At 45.0% G+C, this 24,692-nt stretch overlaps 1 protein-coding gene and 1 long non-coding RNA gene across 4 annotated transcripts in view; one reads left to right on the forward strand and one right to left on the reverse strand.

The window, feature by feature from the left end:
• The window catches only part of LOC127580438 (uncharacterized), a 35,873-nt gene that overhangs the window by 10,249 nt on the left and 932 nt on the right, over positions 1 to 24,692 (reverse strand). Inside the window, exon 2 of the long non-coding RNA XR_007957822.1 lies at positions 6,281 to 6,418. This is a non-coding gene — a long non-coding RNA (uncharacterized LOC127580438). The remainder of the gene's footprint in view (positions 1 to 6,280; positions 6,419 to 24,692) is intronic.
• Positions 645 to 23,270, forward strand: cradd (CASP2 and RIPK1 domain containing adaptor with death domain). 3 transcript variants are annotated; one of them, XM_052033910.1, is made up of 2 exons: positions 645 to 1,015; positions 23,076 to 23,270. In XM_052033910.1, the coding sequence occupies exons 1-2, from the start codon at positions 715 to 717 to the stop codon at positions 23,183 to 23,185; spliced, it is 411 nt and encodes a 136-aa protein (XP_051889870.1). In that variant the 5' UTR covers positions 645 to 714; the 3' UTR covers positions 23,186 to 23,270. The 3 variants fall into 3 exon arrangements, with proteins under 3 accessions (XP_051889870.1, XP_051889869.1, XP_051889871.1); XM_052033909.1 differs by lacking the exon at positions 23,076 to 23,270 and adding an exon at positions 18,363 to 19,489; XM_052033911.1 differs by lacking the exon at positions 23,076 to 23,270 and adding an exon at positions 9,463 to 9,605.

Below are 24,692 nucleotides of genomic sequence, written 5' to 3' on the forward strand. Positions count from 1 at the left end.
TGTAGGGGGATGGGGTTGTAGGGGGATGGGGTGTAGGGGGATGGGGTGTAGGGGGATGGGGGTGTAGGGGGATGGGGGTGTAGGGGGATGGGGTGTAGGGGGATGGGGGTGTAGGGGATGGGGGTGTAGGGGATGGGGTGTAGGGGGATGGGGTGTAGGGGGATGGGGGTGTAGGGGGATGGGGTGTAGGGGGATGGGGTGTAGGGGGATGGGGGTGTAGGGGGATGGGTTGTAGGGGATGGGGGTGTAGGGGGATGGGGGTGTAGGGGGATGGGGTGTAGGGGGATGGGGGTGTAGGGGGATGGGTTGTAGGGGGATGGGGGTGTAGGGGGATGGGGTGTAGGGGGATGGGTTGTAGGGGGATGGGGGTGTAGGGGGATGGGGTGTAGGGGGATGGGGGTGTAGGGGGATGGGGGTGTAGGGGGATGGGGTGTAGGGGGATGGGGTGTAGGGTGGAATGGGTGAGTAGGGAGGTGGGGAGCAGAAAATGGAGAGAACGGGGGGAGGAGACTGCTGGAGGTGATGACAAAGAAATGGAGGGTCACCGTTATTACAAAAAGAACAGTCCCCAGAGTTTGGCGGCCGGGCGGTGCCGAGGTGTGGGGAGACTGTCCGCCTGTCTGCAGTGATTAGTCTCACTGTACCTCGGATCACACTGCCCTCCATCAGCCTCTCTCCTCCCGGGCCGGCGGAACCAGCGGCCGGGCCGGAGCGATGGAGGCGAAGCAGCGGCGCGTCCTGCGGAGGCTGCGGCTGGAGCTGGCCGAGCAGCTGCGGGTGGAGCAGCCGGTGCAGTACCTGTACCAGGAGCGGGTGGTCAGTCAGAGCTTCCTGGAGGAGCTGGAGGCCGAGCCGGTGGGCGCCCGCAGGACCCTGAAGCTGCTCGACTACCTGCCGGGCCGCGGGCCTCGGGCTTTCGCCGCCTTCGCCGAGTCTCTGAGGGACGAGTTTCCGTGGCTGTGCCGCCGGCTGGAGGAGGAGGAGAGGGCGGAGGAAGAGCCCGAACCGCCGGCAGGTGAGTGCTCCACCATCCCCTCGGCCCAATGTCTCCCCTGCCTCCAACCCCACCGTCCCCCCACCCTCCAGTGTTCCCCCAACCGCGACGTCCCTCACCCCAAAGTCGTCCATCGACATCTCTCCCATCCTCGTCATTGCCCCCCCCCCGACCCTCTCCCCCGACTAGCGAGCATCCCAAACTCCACCCCCAACATCACTCTCCCAGTATGTCCCACCATCAACACACCTCCACAACCCCCATGTCCATCCCACTGTCACCTTCCTCCCACAGCCCTCAACATCCTCCAATCTAGTGTTTGCCCCCATTCTATCATCCAGTACACTCTTTCACCTGCCTCCATCCAGGTCTTTATAGTCCTCCACCAATATCCACATCTCAGGACAACGCAGTGTGTCTCATCACTCACTCTCTCCCAATGCCCCCACCCAAACACCATGCTCATCCCTCCATCCCTCCACATGCTCACCCCTGTGCGCCATGTGGCTCCTCTGCCTTCCCCACCATTCAGAGTCCTACAGAATGGAAACAGGCCACTTCACCCACCACAGCCACACCGACCAGTGGGCACCTATCCGTATTAATCCCATCTTCCAGCTGTGGCTTTCTATTCTTCACTGATCCAAACGTCATTGACTGTGGTTCCACCACTCTCTCTGGCAGTGCGTTCCACGTACTCACCGCTCTCTGGTTGAAAACAGTCCCCCTCAGATCCCCTCTAAATCTCTTACCCCTTACCCTAAATCTATAGTTTTAGTCACCTCAAAGAAGGGAATAGATTTCCTGCAGTCTACCCATCTCTCCTGATAATTTTACATACCTCAGTCATGTGCCCTCTTAAACCCCTCTGCACCAGGGAAAACAGACCTAGCCTCTTCAGTTTCTCCTCATAAGTGAAATGCTCTATCCCAGACAACAATCTCCTCTGTACCCTCTCCAGTGCTATCATGTCCTTCCCATAGCGTGGCCAGAATCGCAGAAAGGTCCTTCTGTTTTTTGTCAGTCCCTAAGACCTTGTGATTCATGGTGTACGTCCAGAGCTCATTTGTTTTCCCAAAATCCATCACCTCATATTTATCAGGATTAAACTACACTTGCCATTTCTTAGCCCATTTCACCAATACATCGGCATCAACAACTTCACCAATCTTTGTGTCATCTGCAGACTTACTGATTGTGCCTTCTACATCCACACCCAAATCATTCACACATATTACAAACTGCAAAGGTCCCAGCACTGATTCCTGTGGGACACCAATCACAAAGGCAACTCTTTATCATCACCCGCTCTCCTCTGTCAAGCATTTATGGATCCAAATTGACAACTTGTCCTGGATCCCATGAACCCTAACCTTTTGGACCTGTCTCCCATGTGGGACCTTGCCGAAGGCCTGACTGTGAACGACATCTACTGCGCTGCCCTTGTCAATACACTTTGTTACCTCCTCAAAAAATTCATTCAGATTGATTGGACAAGATCTGCCCTTGACAAAGCCATGATTAGTCCCTGCCTTTCCAAGTGATCATTAATCCTATCCCTCAGAATAACTTGCCTCCACTGATGTTTGGGCTCATGGGTCTGTAATTGACAGGCTTTCTCTTGCTGCCTTTCTTGAAAAGGGAGACCATATTTGTCATCTTCCAGTCATTTGGCACCTCGTTTGTGGCCAGCAAAGATTTAACAACCTTAGCCAGAGCTGCAGCAATTGCTTCCCTTGCCTCTCACAGCAGCCTGGGATCAATCTCATCTGGCCCTGGGGAGTTATCCACTCTTAAGCCACTACGGCATCAAGAACCTCCTCTTTATTTATGGAGACTTGCATGAGTACTTCACCTTCCCCTTCTCCAATTACAAAGTTTGTATTCCTTTGTGAGTACCAATGAAAAGTGTTCATTTAGGACCTTGCCTATACTTTCTGACTCCACACACAGATTGCCCCTGTAGTCTCCAATAGGTCCAGTATTCTTGCCTTGGTTATTCTATTATTCATAATATACTTACAAAATATCTTCAGATTTACCTTGCTCCTGTCTGCAGTTGATATTTCATGACTTGTTTATGCCTTCTTAATTTCCTTTTTAAGCATCATTCCTTTGACTAGTGGAGATGGATGAGTCTGTCCTTAGGGATGGTTGGAGTTTAGAAGTGACATTGTTGGAATGCATGACGTCAGTTTCCACATGCATTTTGCCATTAGCTCTGCATTTGCCCCTTCCCCCTACCCCTTCAGTGTTTCTGAAGTGTCGGTTTGATTATCTGGTGATAGAATGGAATCCTCCAGCTAAATGTTAAGAAGTCCAAAGACTTTGTCTTCAGTTTCCCAGAGGCTCAATCCCTCTCCCTGGTAACTTCCTGAAACGGAACTAGGCTGTGAGCAGACATTTGTCTCAAAGATTGTGATCATCTATGCCACTGATTTCCACCTCTGCATCAGTCCTCAATGTTTTCCAGCCTCAGGTCATCTAGCGCTGAACCTCACGGCCACATCTTTGTAACCTCAGGACTTTACCATTCTAGGGCTCCCCTGGCTGGGTTCCCATCTTCCACTGTAAACAAACTGGAGCTCTTCCTAGACTCTGTGAACTAACTTGCACTGTTCCAATCAGCCCTTGACCCTGTGCAGGTTGACTGCACTGCCTCACCTTTAAAACTCTCATTGTTTATGAGAGCTCCAGCGACCACACCCCTCTACTTCAGCCTTCTGACATATCTACATTCCTCCAAATCTGGCCCGTGCCAGGTCTGGTCTGTCTCAATTTTCACCACTCCCACCATTAACAACTTAGCCTTCATTTGCCTGGAATTCCCTCCTGTAACCTCACCACCTCTCTCCCTGCCTTCAAGATGCTCATGCCTTTGGTCAGCCATCCTGACAAGCCACATAAAGCAGATGTTCAATAATGCCCTTGTAAAGTGCCTTGAGGCATCTTACCATTATAAAGGTGAATACAAGTTTATGCAGTAAAACCTGCCCAACTGTAAATGCTTTTTTTTTGTTAATGTTAATACTCTGATCATGTTCTCCAGTGACATTATGGAAGATAGTAACAGGGAAAGATTAGCTCAAATAATTGTTCATAGTACTAAGATAACAATATTCATCTGGGGAGAATGGGAATTGGTCAATAAATAGGCCATACTTAGAGGGGTGGTTTTAGGATTAATTGGCAGTGCTATGAACCAGCCTTGGTCAAAAAAAGTTTCACAGCCGGACAGATGAGAATATTTTCCGTCCCATGAGGCTTTACACAACAGCAAAATGGCACCAATGAAAAGTGATTTAAACAAAAGTGTAGGTTTAGACTTGGATCAGCAATTATGTTGTAACCAGTCAAATTGCAGTGGGCACTGGTCTGGGAGGGGATGAGAAATAATTACGCTGTAAAGCACAAACGAAGACAGCAGGCAGTGTTAGAGACGTTTCCTTCTGCAGAACAAATAGAGTTTGACTTTTTCAGACTAGCTTAGAAAAGTCTTTATTTTATTCTATCTGTAAAATTCTGTCCTGCAATTAAACAGTAGTAATGCAGATGAAAAAAACAAGATGCTGGAGGAACTCAGCAGGCCAGGCGGCATCTGTGGAGAAAAACAGACAGTCAACATTTCAGGTCAGGGCCCTTCTTCAGGACTGAAGATAGGAAAAGAGGAAGCCCAATATATGGGGGGGTGGGGGGGGGGAAGCAAAGCAGTGATAGGTGGACAAAAGAGGGGAGGCAGGGTGGGCACAAGGTGATGATAGGTAGATGCAGGTAAGAGATGGTGATAGGCAGGTGCGGGATTGGGTCAAAGGTATGGAGGCACCATGTTTGGAGGTACTGTGGCTTCCCCCCTACTGTGGTCAACAGAACTCGCACCCGCATCTCTGCCATTTCCCGCACCTCTGCTCTCACCCCTATCCCTCCAGACCCAACAAGGATAGGGTCCCCCTTGTCCTCAGATTTCATCCCACCAGCCTACGTATCCAACACATCATTCTCTGCCACTTCCGCCATCTCCAACAGGACCCCAGCACCAAGCATATCTTCCCCTCCCCACCCCTTTTCTGCCTTTCACAGGGACCGCGCTCTCCATGACTCCCTAGTTCACTCCTCCCTCCCCACCCATCCCACTCTTATCCCGGGGACTTTACACTGCCCCTACACCACCTTCATCACCTCCATCCAGGGACCTAAACGGATCTTTCAGGTAAGACAGAGATTTCCCTGCACCTCCCCTAATATCACCTACTGCATTCGGTGCTCCAAGTGCGGCCTCCTCTACATTGGCCAGGCCAAACACAGACTAGGTGACCGTTTCATAGAACACCTGCGCTCTGTCCGTAACCGCGACCTGCATCTCCCTGTTGCCATTCACTTCAACTCCCCCTCCCACACTGTCACAGATATGTCAGTCCTCGGCCTCCTCCACTGCCAGGAGGAGTCCAAATACAAACTGGAGGAACAGCACCTCATTTTTCGTCTTGGGTCCTTGCAGCTTAATGGGATGAACATTGAATTCTCCCACTTTAAGTAAAACAACTGCCCCCACCACACCACACCATACCTCTTCTTTTCTTCCCTTTCCTAGCCTCTCTCTCATTTTTTCTCCTCGCCTATTTTTTCCTCCCCTTCCCCTTCCCCCTCCCCTCCCCTCTCCTCCCCCCATGGGTTGCCTGCCTCCTTACCTGTGACCCACCCCCGGTGGATCTGCTCTCCCCTCCTCCCCCGCACCTGCCTATCACTATCTCTTACCTGCACCTACCTATCACCACCCTGTGCCCACCCCACCTCCCCTCTTTTGTCCACCTATCACTGTTCTGTTTCCCCCCCTATATATTGGGCTTCCCCTTTTTCCTATCTTCAGTCCTGAAGAAGGGTCCTGACCCGAAACGTTGACCATCTCTTTTTCTCCACGGGTGTTGCCTGGCCTGCTGAGTTCCTCCAGCATCTTGTTGTTTTTTCATCTGCATTCCAGCATCTGCAGTCTTTTGTTTCAATAGTAATGCAGAGTTCTGAGAATGCCACATGCGGCTTTCTGAATGCTCAGTCTGACTGTTAGTCATTAACGTGAACGTGATGATTTGGTCAGAGATGGTAAATATGAGTTATTAATCACTTTCAGAATGTAAGTGCTACCAATTTTTAGTTTCACTTTCAAGTGACTGATGTAACTCCTTACGTTTTTAAAATCAAAAATATTTGATTTTGCTGAACACGTTAAAAAAAGAAAAAAATTACCCCAGACTGAACCAAAAATGAAAGAAATTGAAGGCCAAGGAGTCTCACCCTTAATTTGGCATTGATCCTGCCCACAGATGTCAAATAGTTCCATCTACTGGAGGGTTGGGGAGATGCACGTGAGTACTCATTCTGAGAATGATAAATGAAAAGGGTGCTGGACATACTGAGCAGGTCAGGCAGCATCTGTAGAGAGAGAAACATGGTTAATGTTTCAGGTTGATGATTTTTTTTTAATCAGAACTGGGGAAGGTGGTAAACCGAACATGTTTTCAGTTGCAGGGAATGTCTCTGATAGGGTGGAGACCAAGGCAGCAAAGCATTGAGTGAGGGTGGGCAAGGCTTGTTAATCTGAGCAGATGAATGGGAACAAAGGGAGAAAAATACTGGAATTTTGAATTGTAGAACATTGTATTTGCTGGAAATCTGAAATAAAAGAAAATACAGGAAACTCTCAAGAGTTCGGGCAGCATCTGCAGAGTGAGAAAAATGGAGTTAATGGTAGAGGTTCATCAGAATTGTCCATTTCCGATCTACAGGAAAGGCTGGTTATCTGAAATTGTTAAATTCAATATTGAGTCCTGAGGTCTGCAATGTGCCTAAACGAGAAGACAAGGTCCTATCCCCAAGCTTATTTGAGCTTTGTTGGAACATTATAGGAGGTCAAAGACGAAGAGGTCAGAGTGGGAGTTAGATGGAAAATTAAAGTGTCAGGCAGTTGGAAGCTCAGGGTCATCTTTGAGGACTGAAAGGGAGCAGTCTGGAAAACTGTTGCTCAATTTTCACTTGGCTTGACTAATGTGGAGGAGAAAACATTGTGAGCATCATATGCAGTACAAGCGGTTTCACCCGAGAGGAGGGCTTGGCCCTGGAATGGTGAGAAGGGAAGAGGTAAATGGGCAGGTGATGCCTCAAAGAACAAGGGATTGATTTGGATGATAAGTGGGGTATTTATTGTGATATCATAGAATCATAAAAATTATTTTAGAACAGAAGATGGTTAGTGAGCTCTCGTTATAAAATGACATCTCAGCCTAATCCCACTTCCAGCACTTGATCTATGGCTCTGCAGGTCAAAGCTCTTCAACTGCCTGCCCCGGCACTGTTTAAATGTGTTGAGGTGTCCATCTCTCCCACCCTTTGGGCAGTGAGTTCCTGATCGCCTCTGGGTGAACAAAATATTTCTTCATCTCCCCCCTAATCCCTGGACCTGCTCTATCATTCAGTTAAATATTAGGCAGTGTGGGCAAACACTGGAGCATAAGTGATAGGGGTTCTGCTTGTTGGAAGGAAACAATAACAAATTGGAAAGTTCTACCATTCTCTATTAAACTTGTGACCTTCCAAAAAAAACTATTGAGTTATTGGTGATACTGAGCATCAGTAAAGTCATCAGGGTTTCAGAGCCAAAATATTATTTAGAATCAAGTAGTAACTCATAATAAGTTATTTATTTTCTCCACCTCTTCCTCAAAATCTATATTCTCTCCATTCAGTCAGTCCTTTACCACAACTATTGGGGATGTAGTTTTTAAAGATTATGGTAAATACCTGTGAGCATTTAACTTTGTTTGCAAGAGGGGAAAAGCTCTTATGTTCTTGTTCCTCTTGTGTAAATGACCTTTATAAATCGGCCTTAGGAGATTGATCCAGGTTTTTATAAGCTCCTGGGTAAGCCTAGCTATTCGGAGTCCTGAAACTATTTTAAAATGGTGCGTTCCATGTCGTACATGGAAGCTCATTGATGAGGGCTTACTTCTGATAGAAGTAGGGCCTTGGAAACACATGGCTTGTGTTCTTCATCTGCCTTTTGTATGAAAAATAAATTGCAGTTCCATCTGCCCTCTTGAATAGATAAAAAAAAATTCCTCAGTTCCATCTTAAGAAGACCAAGGGAGTTCTCTCTGGTGTCTAAGACAATATTTATCTCTCCACAAGCATCAGTAAGTTCGATTTAACCAGTCATGAGTCACATGGCTGATTATGGGATCTTCGTGTGTGTGCTTTGGCTGCTGCATTACCACATTAAAAGAAGGGCTACTCTTCAGAAAAAGACTTCACTATTTGTAAAGTGCTGAGGAACATCCTGAGGTTATCTTGAGGCACCAGAGGTAGCTAATCAAAACTGACCATTCAATGGACTTTGCAAAATGCTTTCAGCTGACAAAGTGACTTTGAAGTATTCAGTTCTAATATAGGAACGTAGTCGATTTGTATGTACAGGCTCTCACAATCATCAGTGTAGCATGTCCAGATAATTTGTTTTTGTGTAATGTAGATTGAGGGAACAATATCGGCCAAGAGGACGAAAATAATTTGTCTGCTCTTCCTCCGAATACGTTATGGGACTTGAGAGGAAGGGGGCCATAGTTTAATGTGATACCCTAAAGATAGTGCAGCACTCTCTCACTACTGCCCTGGAGCTCCAGCTCAGATTTAGTCTCGAGAGTGAGACTTGAATTTGTGCAGCTGACCTGGTGTACTGAAAACTAGTGTTCAATTTATTGAATGGTGGTCGAAGCTTGAGGGGCCTTGGTCTACTCCTCCTTATTTGTGTCAATATGCTGATGTAAATGGAATGCCCTTGTGAATGACAAGGTTTGAATAGACTGCATCATGTATACAAATTTTATGAAAAGAAGTTGGAATTAAGACAGAGACACAAGACACTGCAGATGCTGGAATCTGGAGCAACAAACAATCTGCTGGAGGAACTCAGCAAGTCGAGCAGCATCTATGGGGGAAAGGAACTGTCGACACTTTGGGTCAAAACCCTGCATCGGGACTGAGAGTGGGGAGGGGAGATGACCAGTATAAAGAGGGGAAGGAGAGTGGTGAGACAGGATTCCAAGGTGATTGGTAGACTGAGGAGAACTGAAAGATGACGGACAGGTGGTGCCAGGTAGGGGAGGAGAGTGGGGATGGAGTTGGGAGTCAGTGGCAGGTGGATGATAGAGGGAGGCAGACAGAGAGAGGAAGAAAATGAGATGTAGAGGGAATGAGGTGGGGGGAGGGGAGGGTGAAGGTTGGAGACAGCTGCTGGAGGGAGATAAGCAGGAACATAAAGAGAATGGGAATCATTAGGGGAATGGTGAAAGGCTGATGGAACCAGAACCAGAAGTTAAAATTAGATGTTCTTGTGGCAGCTGATGGGCCTCAAACTGGCGCAGGAAGCACCAAGGGTACACCAGAAAGGCTTCTGACCTAACATTGGTTTGTGCTATTTTCAGGCATCCCTGGAGGGTTTCTGGAATTGGCTTTAAGCTCTACACAAGTGCATGTATCTTTTTTAGTACAGCTGGTTGAAATTGAGTCAGAACTGAAACTGGCGACGTGAACAGCGACACTGTAATATAGCCACCCCCAAGTGAAGGCACTGCGGTATGTGACCACTGTTTTGGTTGGGCTTGTGGGTGCTGGTTTGTGGTTCTGGAGAAGTTATAACTTGATGATGATGTGTCCATTCTAAATTTGGTTCTTGCAATTTGCAATGACATAGCTGAAAAGCAACAAATGCAGAGAAGGTAACTTAAAACTGCATTCATTATTTGTGGAGAGAGCTAAGGAGAAAATTTAAAAAATTCTCCATGGATTGGGGAGGAGCAGGACTGTTTGCCAATGGCACAGTATCCAATCACCATAGTGTCCTACCCAGTTAAACCTGCTACCTTGTCGCAGATCATACCTGCTGTATACGCCACACAATTACCCATTGCTTCTGACAGACACAGCCAGCAGAAGGGGCATGGTATTCATAATCTTGAAGCCAGGTGAGCCTCCTGTGGAGACATAACAGGCTCTGGCAGCTCTCCAGAATCATTTAATGTGGCCTAAGGCCCAATTTTGGATAAGCATCAGATCTCCTGATTTGGCGAAACCCATTTTATGTTGAATGTGGATTCAAAGTAATTCTCCCTCCTGGTTTCATTTAGCCCCAGCGTACACACCAGACCTTGTCACATTGCCCCTTCAGCAACATTTAATTTCAGAGTAGGGCAAACCTCAAATCCTAACCAAGGCCCTGAAATATTTCAGACAGTTTGTATTGAAGATATAACATCAGTTTTTGAAACCCACACATCCATCAAATCTCAAACATTTTGCATTACTTGAAGTAATACATCATATATTTGGCTTATCTAACTTTCCACTGATTATGGACTACTGAGCAAATAATACACCATTAGGCTCAGGACTTCATCAACAGGACCTTTCACCTCCCTCAATATTCTCTTCAGGCACAAACTTTCCATCTAGGTACAAGTGGCCTTTTGGAGATTATACTGGTCTTCCCCTGCAGTCAGAGCTAGAGTGTTCAGCTGACTGCAAAAGAAAGAGGAATGAGTTCCATCTGTAATTACATCTTGGAAGACAAGTGGTCAGGTCACATCTGCCTGACTTCAGAATCTTTGAGAGCAGAGAGCTTTGGAACTGTGCAAAGACTGTGTCATCAAAGAAACATGCCAAGAGATAGAGATCTGAACTGGAAGAGTGAGTGGACATAAGCACAAGCTGGAATAACTGTAAACCAGTGCTCTTTTTATTAAGTGTTGTGTAAATATCTGCACTGCAATAGCTAAGCATTAGGGGACTAATGCCTGAGGAATGTAGTGGTTGGTCTGTGTATTGGAAACACTGTGTTGTGGCAGTCCTTTTGCATGTGCTTTGTTTTAAGCGGGTAGATGTAGCATTTGTTGGATCTTAATGTTTTATGCTTTCAAGGAGTGGTTGCCATGGGCGATCTCCAACTTGGCATACAACAGGTATTGCACAGAGCTGTTTCTGTTTTGGTTGTAGACCTAAGAACCAGGCACATAGATGGGAAATGTAACAAAACACAACATTAATAAGTCCTCATGAAAGAAAGTGTGTTCATGATGTGGCCTAGCTTGGTCCATGGACCTAGAATTCTGTTTAAGGACCTACTATGCTGAGGAGCACTGATTTCTTGAGCATTTAAGAAAATAATTCAAGGGAAAATTATCTGGTTGCAGGTGCACACTGCCAGCTTTAAATATTTTTTTAGTTTGACAGCTCAGCCTTGCAACAAACTGCTCAACAAGCCAATGCTCATGTCCCGGGCAAAAGCAAAATACTGCAGATGCAGGAAATCTGAATAAAAAAGGAAAATCCTGGAATTACTCAGCAGATCTATGGAGAGAAGAACATATTTAACATTTCCTGTTGGTGAACTCCCATCATTAACAGGAAGAAATTAGAGAAGAACAAGCTTTAAGGTACAGTTTTTCTGCTGCATCTTCAAGCCTGTTTACATCTTTTCCCAGTTCTTAAGAAAGGTCAATGACCTGAAATGTTAACTCTGTTTTTCACTCCACTGCCACTGGCTGACCTTGCGGTTAATGACTGGCCTAGACAATTTGTTTCTTGTACAATTTGTGACCCACAACTAGTCACTCAAAGTGAGCATTGTAAACTGCACAATGCGCTTCTTTCTTTAGATATCTTAATCTATTAAAGCTTAATCTATTAAATCTATTAATACCATTGGATGTGAAATGATTTTAACATTTCATTGTTAATTTCATAATTTTTAAATAACCTGCAGATGAGCATGTTCAATGCCAATATTGTCAGTTATACCCTGAAGTAGAACTGTGGACAGATTTGATTACCCACACATATGGAAACAGACTATTCTAAGTGATCACCAGCCAGGGCCTCTTACCATTGGACCAAAGCCTTGTCCTTTTGAATCCATGTGGTAACTGGTGTACACTGCCATAAGAATTCATGCACATGCAACTTCAACTCTTCAACATGAGGTTTCTGATGCTCCAAATCTTGAATCTCATGGACAGTCCCATCATTGACCAACCTCTCCTGCGTGAGCCATGACAGGTAGGAGATGGCCCAGCATAGACTTTGGCAACATTGGGAAGAAAGAGTGTTTGAAGATCAGGACCTCAAACCCAGCACAAAGCTCACAGTCTACTGGGCAGCAGTGATTCCTATTCTTCTGTATGCTCCCAGGGTCATAGACTACCTATAGTAGGTACCTCAAAGAAATGGAGAGATGCCACCATTGCTCTATCCACCAAATCCTCCAAATCTACTGGCAGAATAAGAAAACCAAATGTCAGTGTCCTCCCCCAGGCCAACATATCCAGCACTGAGACTCTAATTACACTCAAATCTTTCTGAGGGACGGCCATATCATTCACATACCCAACTCCAAACTCCCAAAGTACATCCAAGCCTTGTCATGGCAAGAGAGTACCAAGTGCGCTCCAAAAACAATCCAAGGTTGTCCCCAGAGCCTCTTTGGAAAAAGTGTAACGTCTCCACCGATTTGTGGGAATCATTGGCTCTTGACCTCTCAAAAGGAGCATTCTGTGTGGCGCTGAGAACCTCAAGTCTTTTCATTGGGAGAAATCAGAGGCCCAACATAAATGGCAGAAGAAGCACACCTCCCAAACTACCCGTCCACTGTCTCCATCAAACATTTCTTACCCCACCTGTGACAGTCCCACCATGTCGTCAGTGGCCATCTCAGAACCCAATGGACCTGGAGTGGAATCAAGTCATCCTCGACCCTGAGCAGCTGCCTAAGATGTAGTTATTTTTCCCATAAAGTATTTGTGACTCTCCTTTTAATTATAGTGTGCATGTAGCAAACCTTGGAAGAAATGTGAATGGGATCTTTCACAACTTTGTAGCCAATGAAGTACTTATTAAAATCAGGTCATTGTTATTAAATAGGAAATATGGAAGCTAATTTGTGCACAGCAAAATCTAACTGTAATTGGGTAAGTAACCAGAGTTTACAAGTTAATTAAGGGGTCAATGTTGCCCTGACCTGCAGTCTGTGAACAGTATACACTACAACCACAGTGCACCTTTAATACAGCAAGTAGATATCAAGGCCACTGACAAAGCTGCAGATTCGTCTACTTTGGATAGTGTTGAGCTGTGACAACTGCAGCCCTGTGGATGAGTTGTGGGCATTTTGTCCTACTCCTTCTCTGAGGAATTAGAAATTCTGAGAGGCCAAAACGAAGCCCAGGCCTTTGGTTTATTGACTCTGCTCTGTTACAGTGTTAGCCCAGGTCTGTGGTTATGAAGTGAGGCTTGCGGCTTGGTGAGGGTGCAACCATGAGCCATAGCTAACACCTTTCACAAGTTTTTTATCAGTACAGTTGCTGGTTCACGTGCATCTCATTGTGCACTGCTTAGGTTCATTGCATTTTCCCATATTAAGTCACATTTTATATCACTGAGATGGAGTAGTTAATTGTTGGCCTCCCCCATATCCTGCTCATCTCAAGGTTTTCCAGCTGCTGTATTATAAGCCAGCCTGTGAAGTAAAGTCAGTACTAGTGCTGTTTGGTGATTTTATATTTTTCTGCTCCATTCATAACTCCTTTGACAGCACAGCTGCCATGTCAGTATGATTCAACACATATTTATTCAATTTTTGAGATTTGGGCATCAGTGGCAAGACCAGCATTTACTGCCAATCGCTACTGGCCCTTGAGATGGTGACGATGAATGATCTTCTTGAACCACTGGAGAAGATGCTCCCACAATGCTTTTGGATAGGGAGGTCCAGTATTTAGCCCAGTGACAATGAAGGACCAGCTATATACTTCCAAGTCAAGACAGTGCGTGACTCCGAGGGAACCTGCAGGTGGTGGTGTTCCCATGCACTTGTCCTACGGGTGAGCGAGGTTGCATGTTTGAGAGGAGCTGCAGTATGTATCCTCTACCAAATGCACTGCATTTAGTGCAGCCTAGGCCACTAAATGCAATACATTTGGTAGATGGTACACACTGCAGGTACTGTGTGTCAGTGGTGTAGTAACTGGATGTCTGGGATGGAGTATGCATCAGATGGGCTGCTTTGTCCTGGAAGATGTTGAACCTATTGAACATTGTTGTAGCTGAACTCATGTTGGAGATTATTTCATCACACTTCTGATGTGCTCATTGCATATGGTGGAAAGGCCTTAGGATGTCAGGTGGTGAGTCATTTACCACAGGATACCCAGACACTGACCTGCCCTTGGAGTCACATTATTTATGTTGCTGTTACAGTTGTGTTTCTGGTCATTGGTGTCTCCAAGGATGTTGATGGTGGAGGATTCACCAAATAATGTAGTTGAGTGCCAAGGGTCAGTGATTAGATTCTCTCTTGTTGTAGATGTACATTGCCTGGTATTTTTGTAGCATGAATGTTAATTGCCACTTATCAGCTCATGCTTGAATGTTGTGTAGGGTCTTGTTGAATGTTGTTATGGATTCCTTCATTTGCTGAGAAATTGTGAATGGATTTGAAGATTGTTCATTTGGCAGTGGACGTCCCTTCCTCTGACCTTTCTATAGAAGGAAGAATGTTGGCAGAGGACACTGCCCTGAGGAAGTCCTGGCGTTGGGTTGGGATGATTGACCTCCAACAGCTGTGACTGCCTTTATTTGTGTGGTTTTGTTTGGAGTAGTTTCCCCTTGATGTCCATTGACTTCAGTTTTACCAGTGTTCCTTGATGCCATACTTTTGTTGCCGTGATGTCAAGGGCAGTCACTCGCACCTCGCCTCTAGCCTTTGCCTTTTTGGTTCATGTTTGTACCAAGGCTGTGATTAGGCCTGGAGCTGAGTGGTCTTGGCAAAAGCAAAACTAAGTGCCGTTCAATAGCACTGTTGATGGTACACCTTTCATCACTTTGCTGATGATTGAGAGTAGATTGGTTGGGCAGTCATTTGCTGGATTGGATTTGTTGTGCTTTATGTGAACAGGACACACCTGGGCAATTTTGCACATTATTGGGTAGATGCCATTGTTGTAATTATACTTGAAGAACTTGGATAGAAGCACAACTAGATCTGGTGTGTAGGTCTTCAGCACCACGGCCGAGATGTTGTCTACATGGATTATAGTAAGGTGTTTGACGAGGTCCCTCATGGGAGGCTCATCCAGAAGATTAAGATGCATGGGACCCACGGTCACTTGGCTGTTTGGATTCAGAATTGGCTTGCCCGTAGAGGATATAGGGTAGTGGTCGATGGGACTTATTCTGGCTGGAGGTCTGCGACTAGTGGTGTTTTACAAGGATCCGTACTGGGACTTCTGCTGTTTGTGATATATTTAACTGACCTGAATGAAAACATTGATGGGTGGGTTAGTAAATTTGCAGACAATACAAAGATTGGTGGTGTTGTGGATAGCGTAGAAGACTGGCAGAGGATACAGTGGGATGTAGATCCGTTGCAGATGTGGGTGGGAAAATGGCAGATGGAGTTTAACCCGGCCAAGTGTGAAGTGTTGCACTTTGGGAGATCAAATGTAAAGAGACAGTACACTGTTAATGGCAAGACTCTTAACAGTGTTGATGTGCAGAGGGGTCCGTAGCTCTCTGAAAGTGGCTACACAGATTGATAGGGTGGTAAAGAAGTTATATGGCATGCTTGCCTTTATTAATTGAGGAATTGAGTTCAAGAATTGGGAGCTTATGTGGCAGCTTTATAAAACTCTAGTTAGGCCACATCTGGAGTATTGCATTCAGTTCTGGTTGCCCCATTACAGGAGGGATGTGGAGGCTTTGGAGAGGGTGCAGAGGAGGTTTACCAGGATGCTGCCTGGATTAGAGGGCATATGTTATAAGGAAAGGCTGGACAAACTTGGGTTGTTCTCTCTGGAGCGGCGGAGGCTGAGGGGAGATCTGATAGAGGTTTATAAGATTATGAGGTGCACAGAGTAGACAGTCGGTATCTTTTGCCCAGGGTTGAAATGTCTAATACCAGAGGGCATACATTTAAGGTGAGAGGGGGTAAGTTCAAAGGAGATGTGTGGGGCAAGTTTTTTTTACAGAGAGTGGTGGGTGCCTGGAATGCGCTGCCTGGGGTGGTGGTGGAGGCTAATATGATAGAGGCATTCAAGAAGCTCTTAGATAGGCACATGAATGTGCAGGAAATGGAAGGATATGGACATTGTGTAGGCAAAAAGGATTAGTTTAGTTGGGTACTTGATTACTAATTTAATTAGTTCGCCACAACGTTGAGGGCCGAAGGGCCTGTTCCTGTGCTGTATTGTTCTATGTTCTCATAACTCTTTTTTGAGATCACGTGGAGTGAACCGAATTGGCTGGAGACTGTTGTGGATCTCAGGAGTAAGCCGAGATGGATCATCCACCCAGCACTACCAGCTGAACATGGTTGCGAATGCTCCAGCCTTGTCTTGCCATTATTGAGGGTGGGAAGGTGCTTGCAACATCCTCCCATTAGCACTTTAATTGCCCACCGCCATGCACAAGTAGATATAGTGGAACTGTAAAGCTTTGGTCTGTTAGTTGTGAGATTGCATAGCTCTATTGGTAACAAGAGATGGGTAATATTTCTATCACTCAAGCCAGACAACGACCATTAATAACTAAAGAAGGCCCAGCTTCCTCCATTCCACATTAATAGGCATCACCATGGCTGCCGCTCTCAGCATCTCCATCCTTGGAGCCTCCCCTCCTGTCCCTGAAGCTTAACTGCACCAGTCACATTTACACTGGGTTTATGAAAGCAGGGCAGCAGCTGGATGCTTTGTTATGGGTTGTTCGCCCCAACCTTACAAAATATTAACCACATCTACAAGACTTAAGGTAGGAGCATGATGAAATACTCATCAGGAAGGGTCTAGCTATGACAGAAGCTCAGTGCTGACCAGGATAGAGGACTATGCATGATTTACAGCCTTGACCACTGCAGAGGTTCAAGAAGGGGCTCACCACTACCACCACCACAACAGCAACTTGAAATGGGTAATACATGCTGTCCTTCCTGGTAATGCCCACTTCTGAAATAAGAGCAGCTCGGTTAACCTGCACTTTGTTTATTCCTGTCCCATGACTTTTCTTGAAATGGGAGATGAAATGCTCAGATGCTGAATCCATGTTTGGTTTTTTATTGGACCAAGCAAATTGCCCTTGATATCAGGAGAAGCTGCAGGTCTGGTACTTTAATGCATGTGTTCACAGATTTGTAAGATGTATCAGAGCGTGGTTTCACTAAGTACAGGATACTTCATGTATGAACTAATTCTTGGGGGAATATGGAAGGACAAGAAAGGAAGAGTATTCATGAGGGGTTATGATTGGCATGGCACATGACTTCTGAGTTTACTGAGTGAGTGGGCTCAATAGTGTGACTGGGCTCAACGCCAAAGTTGAGGATCTGTGTTGCGGCCCCGTTACAATTAAACTCTGGTCCTGTATGAAAGAAAATCTGTTCTATCCGGACTTGCAAAGAAAAAGCCTAACTGGAGTGACTTGTAATTCTGCTTGCAGCTGAAAAAACACATATCCCTAACATCATAATGAAATTCATCTGGATGTCTTACTAACACCAGCATCGATTCGTCATTGTGTGGTTTGGAAAACTCTCTTTCTTGGCAAGTTGAACAGTGAACAGTAAACATAAAGCACATCGTTGATTGTTCCTGCACATTCCTAGACATTTATGTGCATTGGGGAGCAGTAAATGTTTCCACTCCACTAAGTACATTTTGGGTCTATTTTCTCATTTTCCAGAACGGTAGAGAATAAATGTAAAATGGTGCAGTGCAGAGAGAAAACACTAACAGTTACATAGAGCTCTGGTTGAACCAATTTGGAACAGTCTGCTCATATCTGTGCTGTGAACCTCATAGAGGGATGCAGTAAAGATTCACCTGAATTAAAAAGTTATGTAATGGGGACAGTTACATTCTCAGGCGTGTAGGAGATTGAGCATAATTGAAGTGAAGGATGATGTCAGGAAGCAATTCCTCACACAGTTACTGGAAAGCTGGTTGGAAATATCAGTACTGCAATTGAAAGGTATTGAGGAACCTAGGCAAGTGAAAGGAGTTTAGTCAGTCTAATTGAATGGTTGAACTGCCTCAAGGTGGTAAATGGCAGCCTCCTATTCCTGTGAAAGACAATGCTTTGCCTGGCTCCAGCAACACTCTCTGTGGTCTTCCTTAGACTGACCTGCAGGATGTCAACTAAGCAAATACTACATGTCAAATTAATGTAGTTCTGCAGTATTTTCCTCTCTACTGAGAATCTCTCCTCTGCATATGATGGTTTAGTTCTGAAGTTGAACTGGAAAGCTACAAAGTCACTCAGTACCCCTTTTTCTCTCTTTCAGATGATTTACAGTCAACCATTTCTGAACACATCTTGAACGGTGTGCCCACTGACAAGCAATTAAATCAGCTTTCCGGCCAACTGGGAGCAGAATGGGAGAGAGTTGTGGTGGATCTCGGACTGAAGAGTTCAGACATCTATAGATGTAAAATGAACCACCAATACAATGTGCAGGCACAGATCCTGGCAGCATTTGTCCTGTGGAAACAGCGATTAGGAAAACGTGCCACTGTGCGGAACCTGTGCAACAGTCTTATTTCAGCAGAAGTTGACCCCACAGTGATAAGCAATGCATTTCAGTAAAAAAAAATTGGGCTGGGTTTGGCCTACTTCCCAGGCTCACCATCTACAGTGAGAAACGAACTGCTGTAGGAACTCAGTGGGTCAGGCAGCATCTGTGGAGGAAAATGGACAGTTGACATTTTAGGTCAAGACCCTTCATCCACATGAAGGGTCTTGACCTGAAACATTGTCCGTTTTCCTCCACAGATGCTGCCTGACCCGCTGAGTTCCTCCAGCAGTTTGTTCTTTGCTCCAGATTCCAGCATCTGCAGTACTCACCTTCCTGCACTTACCTGGGCTAGAAGTGAAGAGCTAGTCAAGCTGACCACATGTGTTTGGGAGATATTTGATAAGGTGCAGCAAGATGGCTGCAAATAGGTCTTGGCCAGTGCAGTCCTTTGGCCTCATCTCTGATATTCAGAGACTTTTGAAAGTGTAAGGTTATAATATAAAGATGTTTTTAAATATTAGAATGAGGAAGGTGAATTCCTCAGTGTAATGCTAGGCTTTCTCAAGCTCTGCCTTTTGGACTCGCATTGAGTTTACACAAGTCCATGTAGTATTTACCCAGGAGTGGCAAAATGCCAGTGGTTCCATTTGGAATCATTGGGCATAGCCAGCCTCCATGGCCCATTGATCTTCAATGTCACCAAATCCTCGTCACCTTGCACAACCTGTATGCTGTGTGAAATATTTAAGGACCAAAAGACAATGTCCTTTTTGTCTTTGTGCAGTACAGTGCAAGTCTATGACCTGTCAAAAGAAACTGGAAAGGGTGTTATTTTGAGAAAGAAATGTTACAGGATATAGGCGGAGTCTTTATATGGTATATTTTAATGCTGTTTTAAGCACTTTTCTGATTTGAAACTGTATGAAGTAATAATAAACAAAGATCGATTTTCAGTTTTGTAAGTGTTGTATCACTGTGTGAAGTATGTCTAGTCAGAGCTTGAAGCATCATTTAGCAAGATGTGCACCAAGGCCTCTCATATGATAGCTGGGTATGTAAAACAGTACTTACATCAATGGAGGAAGGGCAGGGTGATCAATGAAACAGCATTTTATGAAATCCCATATCCTTCAAAGGATAGCTAGATAAGTGCAGGAGGCAGAAATGATTAGAAGGTTATATTGACAGGGTTAGATGAAGAGGAATGGGAGGAAGATCACATGGAGCATAAACACTGGTCTGTAAACTCCCATTGAGCCCAGTTCAGAAGTGGTAGATGCTTTCAAGTTGTACACATTTTCCACATTTTTAAAAATGTTTATATCACCAAGCTGTGGTTTGGTTGATTGAATCCTGGACCCAGGGATGAATTGAACTCATTCTGTCCTTGGCAAAGGAATTCCTATGTGAAGTAGCTTTGAAAACTCTTGATCTGGGTCCATTGTTTACTGGTTTTGCACAATATCAATAGTGTATGTTGTAACTGAATTGTGAATATCTTTCATTCAGGCCTTGTAGTTGACCCAACTGCTCTCCCTAGATATCTTCTTGGCTTAATGGCTTAACAATCTGGATCACCTGAGTTGCTTTTTACCCCACAGCCAATCTAACAACATCAATTCCAAACACTTCCCACTTTACTTGCTTATTGTTTCCACTATTGGTTTACTACCTCAACTGCTAATTTCTTAAAGATTCTCTTCATAAGCCTCAACTCCACACCTCTTATCCTGTGCCCAGTGGTTTGTGTCTTCTCCCAACAATTCAATATTTTCCCAGCACCACAAACTTCACCTGTCCTAGAGAATCAACATCAAGAAAGTGTAGTTTTATCCCAGCAATTCTGCCGTCTCCCTCACAAACCCCCTCTAAACCACTTGTTCTTTTATTCTTGCTTATTATACTGCATTATTTTCCTTTTCATGTACAACCAGTGTTTATATCTAAAATGGGCTGTCATAGTAAAAATCTGACCAGTCCCAATGACTACCTGTTCTGAGTGGGACTTCCTAAGCAGTCCAGAGGTGGGAGAGAAAGAAATGCTTTGTGTTGAGTGAGAACAGATGACTTGGAGAAGCATAGAACAGTATAGCACAGAACAGGCCCTTCAGCCCACAATGTTGTGTCGACATAGCTAATCCTTCCTACCTACAGAATGCCCATATCCCTCTATTTTCCTCTCATTCATGTGCCCATCCAAGCCCCTCTTAAATGCCCCCAGTGAATGTGCCTCCACCACCCTAACAGGCAACGCATTCCAGGCACCCACCACTCTCTCAGTAAAAAACGCACCCCTCCTGTCTGTTCTGAACCTACCCCCTCCCACCTTAAATGCATGCCCTCTGGTATTGGATTGCTCGATAATGGTAAAAAGATATTGCTTGTCCACCCTATCTATGCCCCTCATAATTTAATACACTTCCAACATATCACCCCTCAGCCTCTGTCGCTCCAGAGAAAAGAGCCCAAGTTTGTCCAGCTTCTCCTGATAGCACATGCCTGCTAATCCAGGCAGCATCCTAGTAAAACTCCTCTGCACCCTCTCTAAAGCCTCGACATCCTTCCTATAGTGGGGTGACCAGAATTGCACACAATACTCTAAATGCAGCCTAACCAGAGTTCTATAGAGATTCATAATAACTTCTTGACTCCTATACTCAATACCTCGATTAATAAACGCAAGCATTCCATAAGCCTTCTTAACCACCCTATCTACCTGTGTAGCCACTTTCAATGAGTAATGGACTTGCACCCCAAGGTCTCTCTGCTCTTCAACACTTTTAAGGGTCTTGCCCTTGAGAGTGTACTGCCTCTTGACGTTAGTCCTACCAAGGTGCAACACCTCACATTTATCTGGGTTAAACTCCATCTGCCATTTCTCTGTCCACATCTGCAACTAACCTATATCACGCTGTATCCATCGCCAGTCTTCTACACTATTCACAACTCCATCAATCTTGGTATTGTCTGCAAACTTACTAACCCATCCATCAACATACTCATCTAGGTCATTTATGTACTGTATATCACAAACAGCAGAGGTCCCAGTACAGATCCCTGCGGAACACCACTACTCACAGGCCTCCAGCCCGAATAAGTGCCTCCAGCCCGAATAAGTCCCTTCAAGCACCACCCTCTGTCTTCTACGGGCAAGCCAGCTCTGGAGCCAATTCTCCACTGACCCCATGCATCCGAACTTTCTTGATTAGTCGATTATGTGGGACCTTGTCAAATGCCTTACTGAAGTCCATATAGATGACATCCACAGGTCTACCTTCATCAGTCTCTCTCGTCACCTTGTCAGAAAACTCAACCAGGTTAGTAAAACGTGACTTGCCCCACACAAAGCCATGCTGGATTTCCCTAATCCAGCCATTGGATTCCAGGTGATTGTATATCCTATCTCTAAGAATTTTCTCCAGCAATTTCCCTACAACTGAAGTGAGACTCACTAGTCTATAGTTCCCTGGATTTTCCTTGCTCCTTTCTTAAATAGAGGAACAATATTAGCCACTCGCCAGTCCTCTGGGACTTCACTCGCGGTCAGAGGAAATAAAGATACTGGTCAAGGCCCCAGCAATTTCCTCTCTTGCCTCCCTCAGTAACCTGGGGTATATCCCGTCGGGCTCTGGGGACTTATCCACCTTAATACTGTTTAGGAGACTTAACACTACCTCCTCCTTGACCTCTAAATACCCTAATGTGTTACTGCACTCAGTTCCAATATCTGCATCCTGCATGTCCCTTTCCTGGGTAAATACTGAAGAGAAATAATCATTCAGAACCACACCCACATCCGCTGCATCCAAACATAGATTCCCTTCTTTATCCTTAAGTGGTCCTACCCTTTCCCTCATTATCCTTTTATTCCTGACGTAGGTATAGAATGCCTTTGTGACACAGATGTCTACGTACTTGAATAATTCTGCAGCAATAAAACAGACAGAGCACTTTGTGTTGATTCAAGCACTTCAGGAACACAAAGGGAAGCAAAGAACACATTGAAATAATTCAGCCAGGCTGGACAGATAGCCTTGAGTTTTTGCCAGAGGTGTAACAAAGGCTGTTTCTCAGTGGTGAAAGGGCACAGTTGGAATCTGAATCTTTTCACTGTCAGCCAGTTCCTCTAACTCTGATTTTATGATCTCTCTCCCCTACATACACAGAGCTCTTGAACTGTTGCATTCAATTTTATTTCACAGAAGGGAAAATATTTTCCTTATAACTAGAAGTATGGCATCTATCTTATTAGCTGCAAATACTGTCAGGAGCGAGGACCCAACTATCTATAGGAAGATGGTGTTTTGTGTGTGTGCTGGCAGGTTTGCTGTTGGCTCTGCTTGAACCACAGCTGAGAAATGAATTATGCTCAAGGTAGCAGACAGCCAACTGCCAATTCACAGACCTCATGCTTATAGTGGCAGTGCAAAAGAAATTAAAACAAATAGTTTCTGTAGCAAATGACCTATTGAATGTTTCCAGGAACACTACTGACAAGTTCATCAGCTGCTTTCTTGGAAATCAGTACAAGGCTGGCTTCTCTCCAAAGACCTCGAGGCATGGATTGGATTATCGCCCAAGGCTGGATTTGACAGGGAAAAACTCGTTAATGTGGGTACAAGGATCACTTCATGGCTCTTTCACATTGTTAATAACATGGAATGCATCAAGTTTAATGAAGAGCAAATAACAAGATGTGTTTGTGGATTTCATATTACATGGAATCTACAGCACAAAAACAGGCCATTGGCCCATCTGGTCTGTGCCAGTATTAATGCTCTGTGTTGCCATCCTCCTAGCCTCTACATGCCCTTCTACTCTGCTTTTCCTTAAAGGCATCTATGTTCTTCACCTCATCCACGCCCTGGTAGCCTTCTCACCACTGCTTGTGCGAAGATGTGTTAAAGAGTTATACATGAACAGCTGGAAAAGAACCAAGCTCCCGACCTAATTAGGAACAACTTGCGTACAAAAGATCAGTGATAAAACGTTGAAAATTATGGGAAAAAATGCTGATGAGTTTTTTGCCAAAAGCTCTCCATGATTCTGTAGAACAAAGTGAAATGTTTAAGACTGTGATACATAGATTTTGTTAGTTAAGTATATTAAGAGAAAAGGAGGAAAGGCAGGCAAAATTAGTTAAGATACAGATCAGCATGGATCTCATTGAGTGCTGGAACAAGCGTGAGGAATTGAAAGTTACAAACATTTCTCAGCATGATGTCACAAAGAAGGCACCCGACCTACGTGGAAAGACTGGAGGAATAGGGGGTGTATTCACTGGCACCAAGAGGATCGAATGGAGATGTCCACAATTAAAAAGGGGTTGGACAAGTATAAATAAACCATTCTTCCATTAGTGGGTAATTTAAAGGTTTATGGTAAATGTCAGCTACAGGAAGGGTGAAATTTTAAACGTCTCAATGTAATTGGAATGTATGATATTTTACTATAAAGTGATTAATACATGTCAGCATCCTTTCCCAATTCAATGTCCCTAATATTGAGGCCCTAGTTACACTCAGTTGGCTCCACTGGGCAGGCTACATCATTTGTATGGATACCAGTCAGTCCAGATGAAAGGTCTTGATCTGAAACATCGACTGCATTTCCCTCCATAAATGCTGCCTGACCTGCTGAGTTCCTCCAGTTTTTTGTGTGTTGCCTCACATCATTTGCATGCCTGACACCAGATTCTTGAAACAGATGCTATTCTGAGTGCTGTAATGGCAAGAGATCACCAAGTAGGGAAAAAAATTCAAGAATGTTCTCAAAGCATCCTTGGAAAAATGTAATGCCATCACTGACTCTTGGGAATCCCTAGTCTATGACCCCTGAAAATAGAAGAGCTTTTGAGAGTCCGTTTGTTGGGAGTACATAGAAGCCCCAGCATAAACAGCTTGAAGGAGTACACCACTCCCAAATTACTCACCTACCCTGTCCAGGACATCCTGCCTCGTGTTGTGGAGTCTGCAGGTCCCACATTGGCCTCATCAGTCAACTAAGAACCCATAGAGCTGGAATGTAACCAAGTCACCCACCATCCTGAAGGGCTGCTTAAGAAGCTGATTGAAATTAAACGACTGAGAGGATGTGGGC

This window comes from Pristis pectinata, chromosome 19 (genome assembly GCF_009764475.1).
Source record: "Pristis pectinata isolate sPriPec2 chromosome 19, sPriPec2.1.pri, whole genome shotgun sequence".
NCBI lineage: Eukaryota > Metazoa > Chordata > Chondrichthyes > Rhinopristiformes > Pristidae > Pristis > Pristis pectinata.